Here is a 12224-nt window from a genome sequence, read left to right as displayed (position 1 = left end):
AGGAATCATCACACTAGGATTTGATGGGTCGGGGGTAGGCTGTGGTTCTGCGTCAGTCCCCAGCACAGTCTCCAGAAGCTCATAAGAATCAAGGATAGTAGTAATTTTGAACTTCCACAAGGTGTAGTTTGTACCATCTAACTTGCCTTCGCTGAAGGTTGGTGGACGAATCCTCAGTGTTTGAATAGCCGGTACAGCAGCACCACCTCCTGCACCGCTTCCTGATGCGCCAGAACTGCTTCCCGGAGTCGACATCGTTTCTCTTTGCTGTTGAAGCCTTTGCCTCTTGCACGCTCTCCGATCTCTAGAGCCCCCTGGGCTCTGATACCATGTAAAATATTACACGGCGCAGCGAACAGAATCTGAGAAAGAGATAGAGAGTACACAACAGATAAGAGGAGAATCAGTAAATTCTTTAACTCCAAACAACTGATACAAAGATGGCTCTGTCCACCCGTGCGCTTCCACTGAGTGAAGCTTAGATGGCGATCTAGACAGAAGATAGGTGAAGAGCTTAAGGCTAGCTGGAACAACAACTCTGACTGGGTGAAAGATGAGTGTAAGATGGCTGCGAAGGGGTTTAGCTTTTATAGCCTGCGAAGGTCGTTAGGTCGGCCTGCTGACCGACCTACCATATGAGCCTCCACTAGTCGGCCAGGGAATATTCCAGGGAATATTCCCTTTACCATCGGGCCGGGGGCGCTGCCCCCGGACCCCCGCCAGGGGGGCCGCTGGCCCCCCTGGGACCCCCCAGCCAGGGGCCGCTTCCGCGGCCCCCGGACCCCACAATAGGGGCCCCTTTTAACTCCCTTACCACGCAACTCAATGCAATGTGCCTCGAGTTGCTACCAGCTTAACCACTCCGTCTAACCCAAAGATTAGACCCACAATGGTCACCTTTTTGCCATCCGGTCACATAGACCTCATCTGATATACAAGTCAGGACTCCACCAATGTCCGGGCTCACACTTGGCTTCTCCTCATAATGGGGGCCTTACAACTTTGAGCACCATGGATCATTGGTAGTACCTAATGAGGGTGGGGCATTGATCATATCTAACAGAGCCTTCATGGCCTTAAGCAAGCATCTAAGAAATGGTTTCACTAGTTTGATGCTTTCATATATTCCCAAGGATTTACTTGTAGTGATATGGATCCGTATTTATACAAAAGAAGACTCGTGATGGTAGCCTTATGATTTTGATACTCAATGTTGATAATATGTTGCTTGCTAGAAGTGCTTATATTGAGCTAGATACCTTGAAAAGTTAGCTCAATAAGAGCTTTGAAATAAAGGACATAGGACATATCTCATATATTCTTGGAATGTACATTAAACATGATTGCTCTAAGGATCTCCTTTACTTGTGTAGTAGCAGTACATCAAGAAGGTCTTTGAGCAATTTCATATAAATTATGTTAAGCCTATTGGTTCTCCTTTATCTTCTCACGTGAAGGTTAATCTGACCAATTGTCAACAGTCAAATAAGCAAAAGACCAAGATATCCAAGGTCCCTTATACATCTACATTTGACAATTTGATATATACCATGATAACCACTCATTTAGACATAGCATTTGTAGTAAGAGTTATGACACACTATATAGCTACACTTGGTCGACGACATTAAGATGTAAAGTATATCATGAGGTACTTGAAAAAAATACACCATAAATATGAGCATTTGCTATGTTAGGATATTACCATTGTGGATTACAGTAACTCTGACTATACAAGACATGTAAGTAATAAAAAATCCACCTTTGAATATGTCTTCACTTTTGCTTGAGGTGTTGTTTCTTGGATATCCAAGATGTAGAAATACACTGCCCTATCTACTATAGAGGTAGAGTATGTTGCAACCACTAAGGCTTGCAAGGAGACTCCGGTTAGGCCATTTGGTCGAAACCCTAGATATTGCTAAAGCGGTCCCTACACTATATTCAAATTCTAAGAGTGCTATTCAATTGACCAAGAATCCAATCTTCCATGCAAAGACAAATCACATTGAGATGTGCTATTACTTCATCAAAGGAGATCGTAGAGAACAAGTCCATTGAGCTTGCTAAGATCTCGAGTGATAAGAATCCTGCAAATCTACTCACTAAAAGTCTCAATGAAGCATTTTGCCTTCCTTAAAAAGATAATGGGTGTAAAATGAAATGACATCAATTCCTCATCCTATTGTACTTTATGTACATTTATACTTTATCACTTATTTCTTGTCATCTCCTCACTAGAGACATTCACCTTTAAGTGAAAGATTATTGGAGATAAAGATGCATATGCCTGCACCACCTTGTATTTACTTCACATACCATAATTGCACACATATACACTACAAGTGATGGACACCCATCACTATCACTTGCTCATTTATTCTTTCAGTTACAAGTGAATAGAAAAAGACCAATCACACATTGTAACTATTGGAGTTCTCACATACGATATGTCTCTCTTGCTCTCTTGCTCCATCTGCCATAGGTTTTACTTTGCTCTTGCTACCACGTGTGTGTGCTTTCACTTAGAAGTCTATCTTTCAAGAAACATTTTAAAGTTGATATAGGATGTTCTTCATTGATTCATTTCTTCTCATAGGCATGATCATGTTGTAGCCTTTAATCTGCGATTGATGCATTTTGAAGATATTTTATAGTAGCATGAGAAAAGTTTCGACAAATCTTAGAAAATGTTAGGGACATACAACTTGTTGATTTCAACTTTTAATAATCCTCTAATTCACAAGGAGTTACATATTGACATTGTATATCAACAAGGCACCAGCTCAACAAAATGCGAAACAAGCGAGACAAAGTCTCACAAGACACCAACCACATGAATCACAATTAGCTAGCTAGCCAAGCCAACTAGTTATAACACACACAAGTGGGTAGCCTCTTGTACATCTAATTCTTCTTTTATTTCAGCAATCTTTAGAAAGAGAGAGAGAGAGAGAGAGAGAGAGAGAGAGAGAGAGAGAGACTCGCGTTAATTCAAACAATTTCATGAAAAGAGAGACAAACAGATAGATTATATTGCATTGTAGATGCAGGGTCTTTCTAATGTAGTTTTTAGAGCTCTCTCCCCCCCTCCCCAAAAAAAAGAAAACCATCGCTTGCACCCTCAAAAAAACCATTACGCAGGTTTATTAACTTAGGAGAGAACTGATTATTCTTTTAATTCAGCAATCTTTTGAGAGACAGAAAGAGAGAGAGAGAGAGAGAGAGAGAGAGAGAGAGAGAGATGCATTATAGATGCATGGTGGTCCTTTTTAATGCAGCTTTTAGAGTGCGCCCCCCGCGAGAGAAAGTGATGACTTGCGGAGTCACGGACATGTGCAAGTTGAAGCATGAGGTGGAGGATCCCATTGAACATCAGAGTAAGGCTGGGGGGCAGGCAAGTCAAACATCAGAGAATCTCATTCTAATGCAGGATCTCATTGTAATGAACACCAAGGCTCCCTTCTTGCTACCTGTTGACCTCCGGTGTACACAGATGCTCACACATGCTACCAGTTCGTGAGACCCCAAACCACTTTGCCATAACTAAACTTCCCCATTGCTCTCAGGTTCTGCAAACCTTCCAGTAGCAGAATCTTGATAGAAACCTTTGTTTCCTTCAACCTGCAGTTGTTTCTTCAAAACTTTCCTTCCCAAACAATGGTTCAGTGCTATGCTATTAAAATTACTTATGTAGATACTAGTATACCCAAATAATACAATTGCTGGAGAGCCCTGTACCACAAACAAAAGCACATGAACAGGAAGAACATCGTCCATGTTGTGTACTCTACATCACTCCAGCAATCATTGCCTGGCCAGCTTGTAGAGTTTCCCATCACCTCTGTCAGCACTATGGCCTGTTAACTGCAATGCTCTTTTGACGGCAACATTAACTCCCACCAGAATCATTAAGGAGAAGCCATATGCAGCTTTACCAGTGCAGCATAGGCTCCTTCCTTAATGTGCATCAATTCATCATGCCGCCCTAGTTCTATTATCACACCGCTCTTCATGACAGCTATGAGATCAGCATTTTTAATGGTAGAAAGACGGTGTGCAATGATGATCACAGTCCTGTTCACCATGACCTTTTCCAAGGCCTCCTGCACTATATGTTCAGATTCAGAATCCAATGCACTGGTAGCTTCATCTAGGAGTAAGATTTTCGGGTTCTTTATGATTGCTCTGGCAATTGCAATCCTTTGCTTTTGGCCTCCAGAAAGCTGTATCCCTCGTTCTCCAACACACGTCTCATACTTGTCCGGCAGCTCTCTAATAAACTTGTGAGCATTTGAAGCCTCTGCAGCAGCAATGATCTGATCATCAGAAATAACACCATCAATGCCATAAATGATGTTATCTCGTATGGTAGTATTGAATAGCACTGGCTCTTGGCTGACCAGGCCCATCTGTTGTCTGAGCCATTTCAACTGTAGAGTCTTGATATCAACTTTATCCAAATATATGTGTCCTGTATCTGGATCATAAAATCTTTCCAGTAAGGAAATGACTGTAGATTTCCCACAGCCACTCTCTCCTACAAGAGCTACAGTCTGCACAAGGAGCAAAGAGGAAGCAACCTCTCATTACAATCATGTTTGTTTATAAAAGTCCTCTCAAGTATTAAAAGTTTGAGCCATGTTTAAAGCAACTCTCTCTTGATTTATTGAAAGACTCCAATCTAGCAAGACAAACCTTTCCTGCTTGTACAGAGAGGCACAAGTTGTTGAGTACTTGTATGTTTGGTCTACTTGGATATCGGAAGCTCACATTCTTGAAGTCAATATTACCAATCACTGTGTCACGAATCAGCCCAGATTTATCTGCAGAATTTATTTTAGACTTGCGGTCAATCAATGAGAACACTGAGTTTATGGCAGTTTTGGCCTTTGTTGCGTCAGACAGAAGGCCTGTTGACTGTGAGACGGCAAGGGCACCCATGGTAATTGCAAAGAAAGCCTGCAGTTCAGAGTAAACAGCAAATCAATGCAGACAAATATAAGCCACAAGCAATTTTCCTAGGACTACCTAGCCTCATAACATGACTTGATACATAAAACAAAGTCACAAGATTTACAATGATGCCAAAATGACTAGCAGCTAGTATAGAACTCCTTATTCCTTGATGTTTTGACACAGACAAATGCATTACCCCCATACGCCTATCAAAGATTAAAAAGTATGAATTAAGTTCCTAACTACAGAAAACCTTTCAACACTAAACATTTCAGTAGGGAAACGGCACAGATTTCAACCAGTTGAATCGCAGATTTTTAAAACCAACTGCAACTTACCCTGAAAACTCCCTCAAAACTTGTCTTGCCATTTTGGACCAATCTCGCTCCGAACCAAAAACAAAAAGCATAGGCTCCATACACCACAAGGTTTGAGACTCCAAACATAGATCCACTGAAGATCCCTTGACGGATGCCTTTTCTTAATGGGGATGTGCATTTCTCATAGTAGAGTTGGAGAACCTTATCTTCTGCACAAAATGATGAGACTGTGCGGATGCTACCAACAGCATCGGTAGCCACCTGGCTGGCTTCCTCGTACATTTTCTATAGAACAACAACGCACATGAGGTTGAATGAGACAAGGGGGAAACCAGGTTTTTTCATAAGAATAGAAGATAGTATCTGGAATATTAACAATAAGAGGAAACATTTTCAAAAGATCCATGTTTTTGCAACTAGGGTAAGGGACGTTGGATATGTGCAATGCAAGCAACTCCATTAAGAACTCATGCTCTTTATGGTGGTTGCAATATGCTGATGAAAGGTAATGCAAAACTCTTTATGTCATCAAAATAAAGATGAGCTGTGAAGATCAGTTCAAACAACATGATGCTTCCAACAGCAGTCTTCAATGATAACCAACATAGATAATCAAAGTTATTTAGCATATGGAAGAACTCAAAGATATTGCATGTACATACGCAAGAGATCAATGGGGAAGATCATACGCACACTTATAAGATCACTGCAGCGTCACAAGTATTATGTTTAAACAAGAAAAACGTCGTTGAATTCTTACCTTTGCATCTGCACTAAAACCCTTCAGAAATCTCATCTCCATTATGCCTTGGAGACCTAGGAGAGGAACAATAGCAAGAATTACAAGGGTCAGCTGCCAACTTGCAGAGAATGCTATCGCAAGGGCAGCAGTTATTGTGGCAACATTCTGTACAGCTAGGGACAGAGAATCTCCCACTACAATCTTCACCTGTGCTGCATCTGCTGATAATCTGGCACTCACCGCACCACTGGAATTGCAAAAGATTTGCACAAAAACTTACATTCCACTCATATTTGTCAAAAAAATTCTGGGACAAAAATATAAAAGATGCAAGAAATATTGCCCCCACCTTGAATTCTCAGCTTCATCAAACCAAGAAATTTCTTGCTGCAGAGCTTTTTCAAAAGTGAGCTGTCTCACACGTTGAACAAGCTTGCTTCCTCCAATAGAAAAGCATAATATTTGAATAGGGATAACTGCAAAGGCAACACCTGCGAAGACTACAAACATGACAGCCCAAAAATTGGCATCATGCCGTAGCTTGGACCGTGTTGGCTGGAAAAAGCTTTTGATGGCCATTGATATCAGGATTCCATAAACTGGGAATATCACCCCATTGGCAACAGCAGCACAAGAGCCTAGAAAGAGGATGGGAGCCTCAGCTTTATTCAGTGATGCAAGCCTGAGGATGGAAACATCAGAAGCAGGCTCTTTTTCACCAGTTTCTGGGTCCTCTCTAGCCTTGTGCGTAAACCAATCAAATACACTGCATTTTTGCTTAGAAGACTGTGTATGAAAATCCACTTCCGCAGGTCTTATGATGCTTGATCTGTTGTTTCCAAACGAATCTGATGTCCTACTTAATGACCTCCTAAAAGACTTGTGGCTCCCGCTTCTGATTCCAGACCTCTGAACATCTACTGCCAGATTCATATCATCCCCCTCATCATGTTGGTGCATCTCTTGCATGCGTATGAGCTGCGCATAAGCCCCAACAGAACTTTCTAGCAATTCATTATGCTTCCCTGAATCCCAAAAGATGAGAGAAATAGTAATTCACCATTGAAATTTGGAGTGAATATGGTCCGAAAAGATTTTAAACTTTCACTGAAATACTGACCCATTTCTATAATTGAACCATGCTGCACAACTGCAATTAGATCAGCATTTCTTATTGTTGTAAGGCGATGAGCTACCACAACAGTAGTGCGACCCATCATTACTCTGTCCACTGCTTCTTGCACCAAATGCTCAGACTCAGCATCTAAAGCACTGGTGGCCTCATCAAGGAGTAAAACGGTAGGATTCTTCAATATTGCTCTTGCTATTGCAACCCTTTGCTTTTGGCCTCCTGATAACTGGGTGCCATGCTCTCCCACTAGAGTATCAAAGCCCTGATACAAACACATGGTTATGTCCCTACCGAATTGCTCCCTTTGATCATGAGGACTCATCTACACCATATGCATACCTGAGGCATGTGTGAAATGAAAGTTGTTGCATTCGCAATTGTTGCTGCGGACTCTATCTCTTCTAGTGTTGCATCTTGCTTTCCATAGCTTATGTTGTTTTTTATGGATGTACCAAAAAGGACAGGCTCTTGACTTACAAGTCCTATTTGTTGCCTTAGCCATTTCAGCTGTAACAGTCTGATGTCAATCCCATCCAACAAAATAACACCACCTTGGGGATCATAAAACCTCTCAATCAAACTGATCACTGTAGATTTGCCACTTCCACTTTCTCCCACTAGTGCAGCAGTTGTCCCTTGAGGGATGAACAGTGAAAACTTGTTGAAAATTTGGACATCAGGTCGTGCTGGATAGTAGAAGTCAACATCTTTGAACTCAATGTCACCTCTTAGATTCTTCAACATTTCACCATTCATGTTGGACGAATCTATCACTGGCACCCTGTGAATGACTTCAAACATCTTGTAGGCTGCAGCTTTTCCAGAGGCAATAGCATTTATAGATGGTGAAGCTTGGCCAAGGGACCTGCAAAATCAGATGCACCCGATCATTATATGACAAAAATTCAAAACTCACACAACCAGGATAAAAGTAAGAAAATTTTCTTAAGAGTCTCATGTAAAAAGGGTCTGAACAGTATACTCAATGTGAAAAGCACTTACATGCCTCCCATAAAGACTGCAAATATAACATTGATGACAGTGCCTCCCGTGTATCCTTCATTCACAATCAGCTTTGATCCAAACCAGATGGCCAACGAGTATGCACAAAATACAATCAACATGAACATGGCAGACCCAAGACCAGATGCCAATCCCTGAAGAATGGATGCTTTATATGCATTCTTAAGTTCTTTCCTGTATGCTCCTATGAATTTCTTCTCTCCTGTAAATGCTGCAACCTGAATGCACAAAGAGCCATAAGTGGCTGCACCTACACATGACATGGTAGTAAAGTAGAAAAGCATGGTTAAGCATATAAGTTCATGCAGGTTTTAGGATGGCAACCTTCTATATAGATACACAAAATCAAAAAGTTAAAAGGAATCGATGTCAATTACAGTTCTGATTGCACCAATTGCTTGTTCCACTACGTTGCCTGCTTCAGCATATGCTGCTTGTTCTTTGCTGGCTGCTTTTGTTATCGACATTGCAATTGCTCCACCAGCGATGACCAGGGGTGGGATACACACAAGCATCAACAGAGTAAGTTTCCAACCTTTCACAAAAGCCACCACAAAGCCACCCACAAATGTTGAGAACAACTGTATGAATTTCCCAACCTGTATTAGAGGCAAAGACGAAGATGAGTGTTGTGGTATGCTGCTCTGATCATCAGTGAGAACCACCTAAAAGGCCAACTTTGAAAAGAGAAGCATAAATTTCTAAAACAACTATAGATGAAGTGCCGTGCTAACCTTTTCCCCCATACCATCTTGAATAAGAACTGTGTCTCCTGACATCCTTCCAATGACCTCCCCAGTAGAAGACTCCAGGTCAAAGAAGGCCACATCCTGTCTCAGGATTGCTCGTAAATAAAGGCTCCGAATCCTTGCTGCTTGTCGCTCACCTGTGACTATCCAGCATGTAACCTCTGCACAACAGAACATGCATTCAAGGCAGGCATCAGAGTACTGGTTTGCAAGGTGTGTGCATCCTTAAATGTCAATAGGGAGGCATCAAAAGAGGTTACGCAAGAATGATGCTACAAATGTTGCAATTCCAATGTAAATGAACCGCAAGGAGACCTGCTCAAATAGAAGAAGTAGATTGTCAGCATTATCCAGTATAATGATCCGAAAGCAGATTTGTTGGCTTGATTTTTCCATGAGTTTCCATGCCCTATCCCTTCAGCATAAGCATTGTCCCACTACTCCCTTTGAACAACACATTGCATTGGGGCTTCTTCAACAAGTCAAGAACACACACAAGACGTTTTGGACATTTTCGCATGTGGCAAAAGGGGCTTCATCCTCTTGTTTTTGCCCACAGTGTTCAACATCATGAGCTTCTCCTTGGGAGGTATCGCATATCTAGCGTTGGGGACATCCATCGTCCACTCACTCTGCTGCAGCTGGGACAGAGTGCAGGGCAATTCCTAGGCCCGTTAGCAGCTCCAACAGCATTTCTCGCTCACCTGGGGCAGCCACAGACTGTTTTTCATGATGCAGGCAGGTAGCGCTAGGTGGTGGTATACTCGTCCATGGCTTCTTTCCCCCATACCCCCAAACGACCTTGAGAGGCTTGTACATATGATTGTTTTATGACTTTGAGTCAGCTCCAGCTAGACTGTTGATCTAATGCACTTCTTTTTAAAATTCTCCTGTGTAATATAATCAGCCACTTTTTTAATCAGAAGAAAGAAAGGTGCAGTTGGTGGCCGTGGGCTGCTAGCCCCAAGTGTGGAGTACCTCTCTTTCAAAAACTCATGATGTTGTCATAATTCACAATGTGGGAATTATAGTGGGAACTTACTAAAACTTCTGATGACAGGAGTTTCTGAAACTCCAGCTTGATCTGATGAATTTTGAGCCCCCCAACCAAAAAAAACAAGACAAAACAAAGAACTGACCTGGGAGACTTGATGCAGGACACTCTGGGAAGCATTCTCGCCGAAGGCATTGATGATCTGGCCAAAGACGAGGGTCATGAAGGGCAAGCTGGCACCATAGGTGACGCCGGAGATGCTACCAACGAGCATGAGGAGGACATCGAGGTGGTCGGCGAAGGAGAAGAGCTTGAAAAAGGGGACGGACTGGTCAGGGGGATTGGAATTACTAGCCTGATCCTTCGTTTTCTTCTTCTCCCCATCAGGTTTCTTGTTGCTCTGGTCCACCATTATTGATCAGATCTCTGGCTATGGCGCCCCACAGTACACACTGTCCCAAGGCTCTGCTTGGCTATGGCAGAAATGAGGTTGCAGCGCAAGAATTTGACTTCCACTGCACAATTCTTTCCTTCTCGCCTGTGGGTGGCTAATAGCTATGGCACCCACTCAAGAGTGTTCCAAGGTTGCTGGCTATGCAGGAATCAGGCGACTCCTTAATTGCAAAGCTCCACGATATACTATCCTTCGAGATGATAGCCCCTTTCGAGGTTTGCGTGACATCGCAACTCTCTAATAAAATGTCAAAAAGGCATGCATTACAAGAAACATTTTTTTTTAATGTTGCCACCTGCCCAATTATACACCTAGGACTAGGATGGCACATCTTAAGAGGCAAATCATACATGTTTGTTAGTGTCTAGAATGACTTTGTTTTGTTATGCCATCAAAAAAGCTACCTTGACATGCTTTACAAAATCAACAAGATCTATGTAGACTTATCACTTTTAAATGTAGAGAAGCATTCGGATCACCTAAATGTGGTAAGATTGTATTGTGGTGGCGATTCCTTAACTAATCTTAGTGTTTATGCCTCAACAAAAGCCATCGACTATAGATTTTGCTTTAAAATATGCCATAAGATTTGACAATGACTTTCACTTTCCTATTTCAAGAACTCATATTTCTAACAGTTTAACTCCTGTTAAAATAAATGGTTTACATCAAAATGCTTGTGGTTTATGTAGAACTCTAATACTCATAAATGTGCAATCCAACTTGGCCTAAACTTTTGCATGGGTAACATGTGCCACTTACATGTACACTAGGCGCTCCGCACCTAGACTCGCCCCGGCGCCGGGGCGGGCGCAATATTTGTGCCGGGGGGGGGCACCCGTCCCCGCGTTCTCTTTTTTTTTGGTGGGGGAGGTGGGGGCTGCCATGTGGCACCCGCCCCCCACCTCTCCTTAACTAATAGTATAGATGCTTCTTTGGACACTTCAAATAACACAATGGTGAGGGGTTTTCTTAATACTATAAATTATACTAGCGTTCCGCGCGCACTCCAAAGTGGCAAGCGAAGTTGTCGCGCACAGCAACTTGTCGCGCACAGCAACTTCGCTCAACAATCCATTTCTCATCTTTCTCTCTCCCCCAAATTCCCTATGTCTATTCTCTCTCTCTCTCTCTCTCTCTCTCTCTCTCTCTCTCTCTCTCTGCCTTCTATTTTAGTTTATTTTTCTTTTCTCTTGGTTCTCTCTCTCTCTCTCTCCTTTTATTCTCTCCCCTCTCTTTTCCTTCTCTCTCCCTCTCCTCTTTTTTCCTTTTTTTCTTCTTCTTCTCTCTCTCTCTTCATTCTCTTTTTAAAATTTTTCTTCTCTCTCTCTCTCCTTTTCTTCTCTTTGCGCCTCTCTCTCTCTCTCTCTCTCTCTCTCTCTCTCCTTTATTTTTTATTCTCTTTCTCTTTTTAAATTTTATCTTTTCACTCTCTATAATTCTCTCTGCATGTTCTCTCTCTCTTCTTCTTCTTCTTTCACTTTCTTCCCCCCCCCCCTCAGTCTCTCTTAAAGTATGTAAATTTTATCTTTTCCCTATATATAATTCTCTCTTTATGTTTATATTCTCTCTCTTCTTCTCCTCTCTCTCTCTCTCTCTCTCTCTCTCTCTCTCTCTCTCTCTCTCCCCTTTTCTTCTTCTTCCCTTTCTCCTAATTTTCCTTTTTTTCTTCTCTCCCTCTCTCCCTTTTAAATTTTATCTTTTTCTTCTCTACTTCTCTCTCTTTTAAATTTTATCCTCTCTCTCTCTTTCTCTCTCTCTCTCTCTCCCTTTCTCTCTCAAAAAATATTTAATTTTTTTTAAAAAAATCTCTTTTCTCTTTTTTCCCATCTCTCTTCCTCTTTTCCTCTT

At 42.0% G+C, this 12224-nt stretch overlaps 1 protein-coding gene across 3 annotated transcripts; it reads right to left on the bottom strand.

Moving 5' to 3' along the window:
• Positions 1-3209: 3209 nt before the first annotated feature.
• LOC148039997 (ABC transporter B family member 11-like) lies at positions 3210-10616 on the bottom strand. 3 transcript variants are annotated; one of them, XM_087695736.1, is made up of 12 exons: positions 10065-10616; positions 9186-9240; positions 8911-9086; positions 8554-8841; positions 8156-8394; positions 7493-8018; positions 7142-7415; positions 6371-7046; positions 6040-6268; positions 5298-5564; positions 4699-4962; positions 3210-4556 (listed from the first exon to the last, which is right to left on the bottom strand). In XM_087695736.1, the coding sequence occupies exons 1-12, from the start codon at positions 10329-10331 to the stop codon at positions 3912-3914; spliced, it is 3906 nt and encodes a 1301-aa protein (XP_087551862.1). In that variant the 5' UTR covers positions 10332-10616; the 3' UTR covers positions 3210-3911. The 3 variants fall into 3 exon arrangements, with proteins under 3 accessions (XP_087551862.1, XP_087551870.1, XP_087551879.1); XM_087695744.1 differs by having other exon boundaries at positions 8554-8775; positions 10065-10615; XM_087695753.1 differs by lacking the exons at positions 9186-9240; positions 10065-10616 and adding an exon at positions 9241-9948.
• Positions 10617-12224: the final 1608 nt, after the last annotated feature.

Source organism: Lygodium microphyllum, chromosome 2 (assembly GCF_053477565.2).
Source record: "Lygodium microphyllum isolate KBCC chromosome 2, Lygodium_microphyllum_v1.1.10, whole genome shotgun sequence".
NCBI classification, from domain to species: Eukaryota; Viridiplantae; Streptophyta; class Polypodiopsida; order Schizaeales; family Lygodiaceae; genus Lygodium; species Lygodium microphyllum.
Note: the sequence above shows the minus strand (reverse complement) of the source record. Positions and strands in the feature narration are given on the sequence as shown.

Bases quoted from the DNA above. Each gene is read 5' to 3' on its own strand.
- LOC148039997 (XM_087695736.1), bottom strand. From the start codon at position 10,331: ATGGTGGACCAGAGCAACAAGAAACCTGATGGGGAGAAGAAGAAAACG. The intron at 8,842-8,910 runs GTTAGCACGGCA...TTGGCCTTTTAG, and splicing joins AAGATGGTATGGGGGAAAAG to GTGGTTCTCACTGATGATCA. The intron at 6,269-6,370 runs GTGGGGGCAATA...TTGCAATTCCAG, and splicing joins GATGAAGCTGAGAATTCAAG to TGGTGCGGTGAGTGCCAGAT.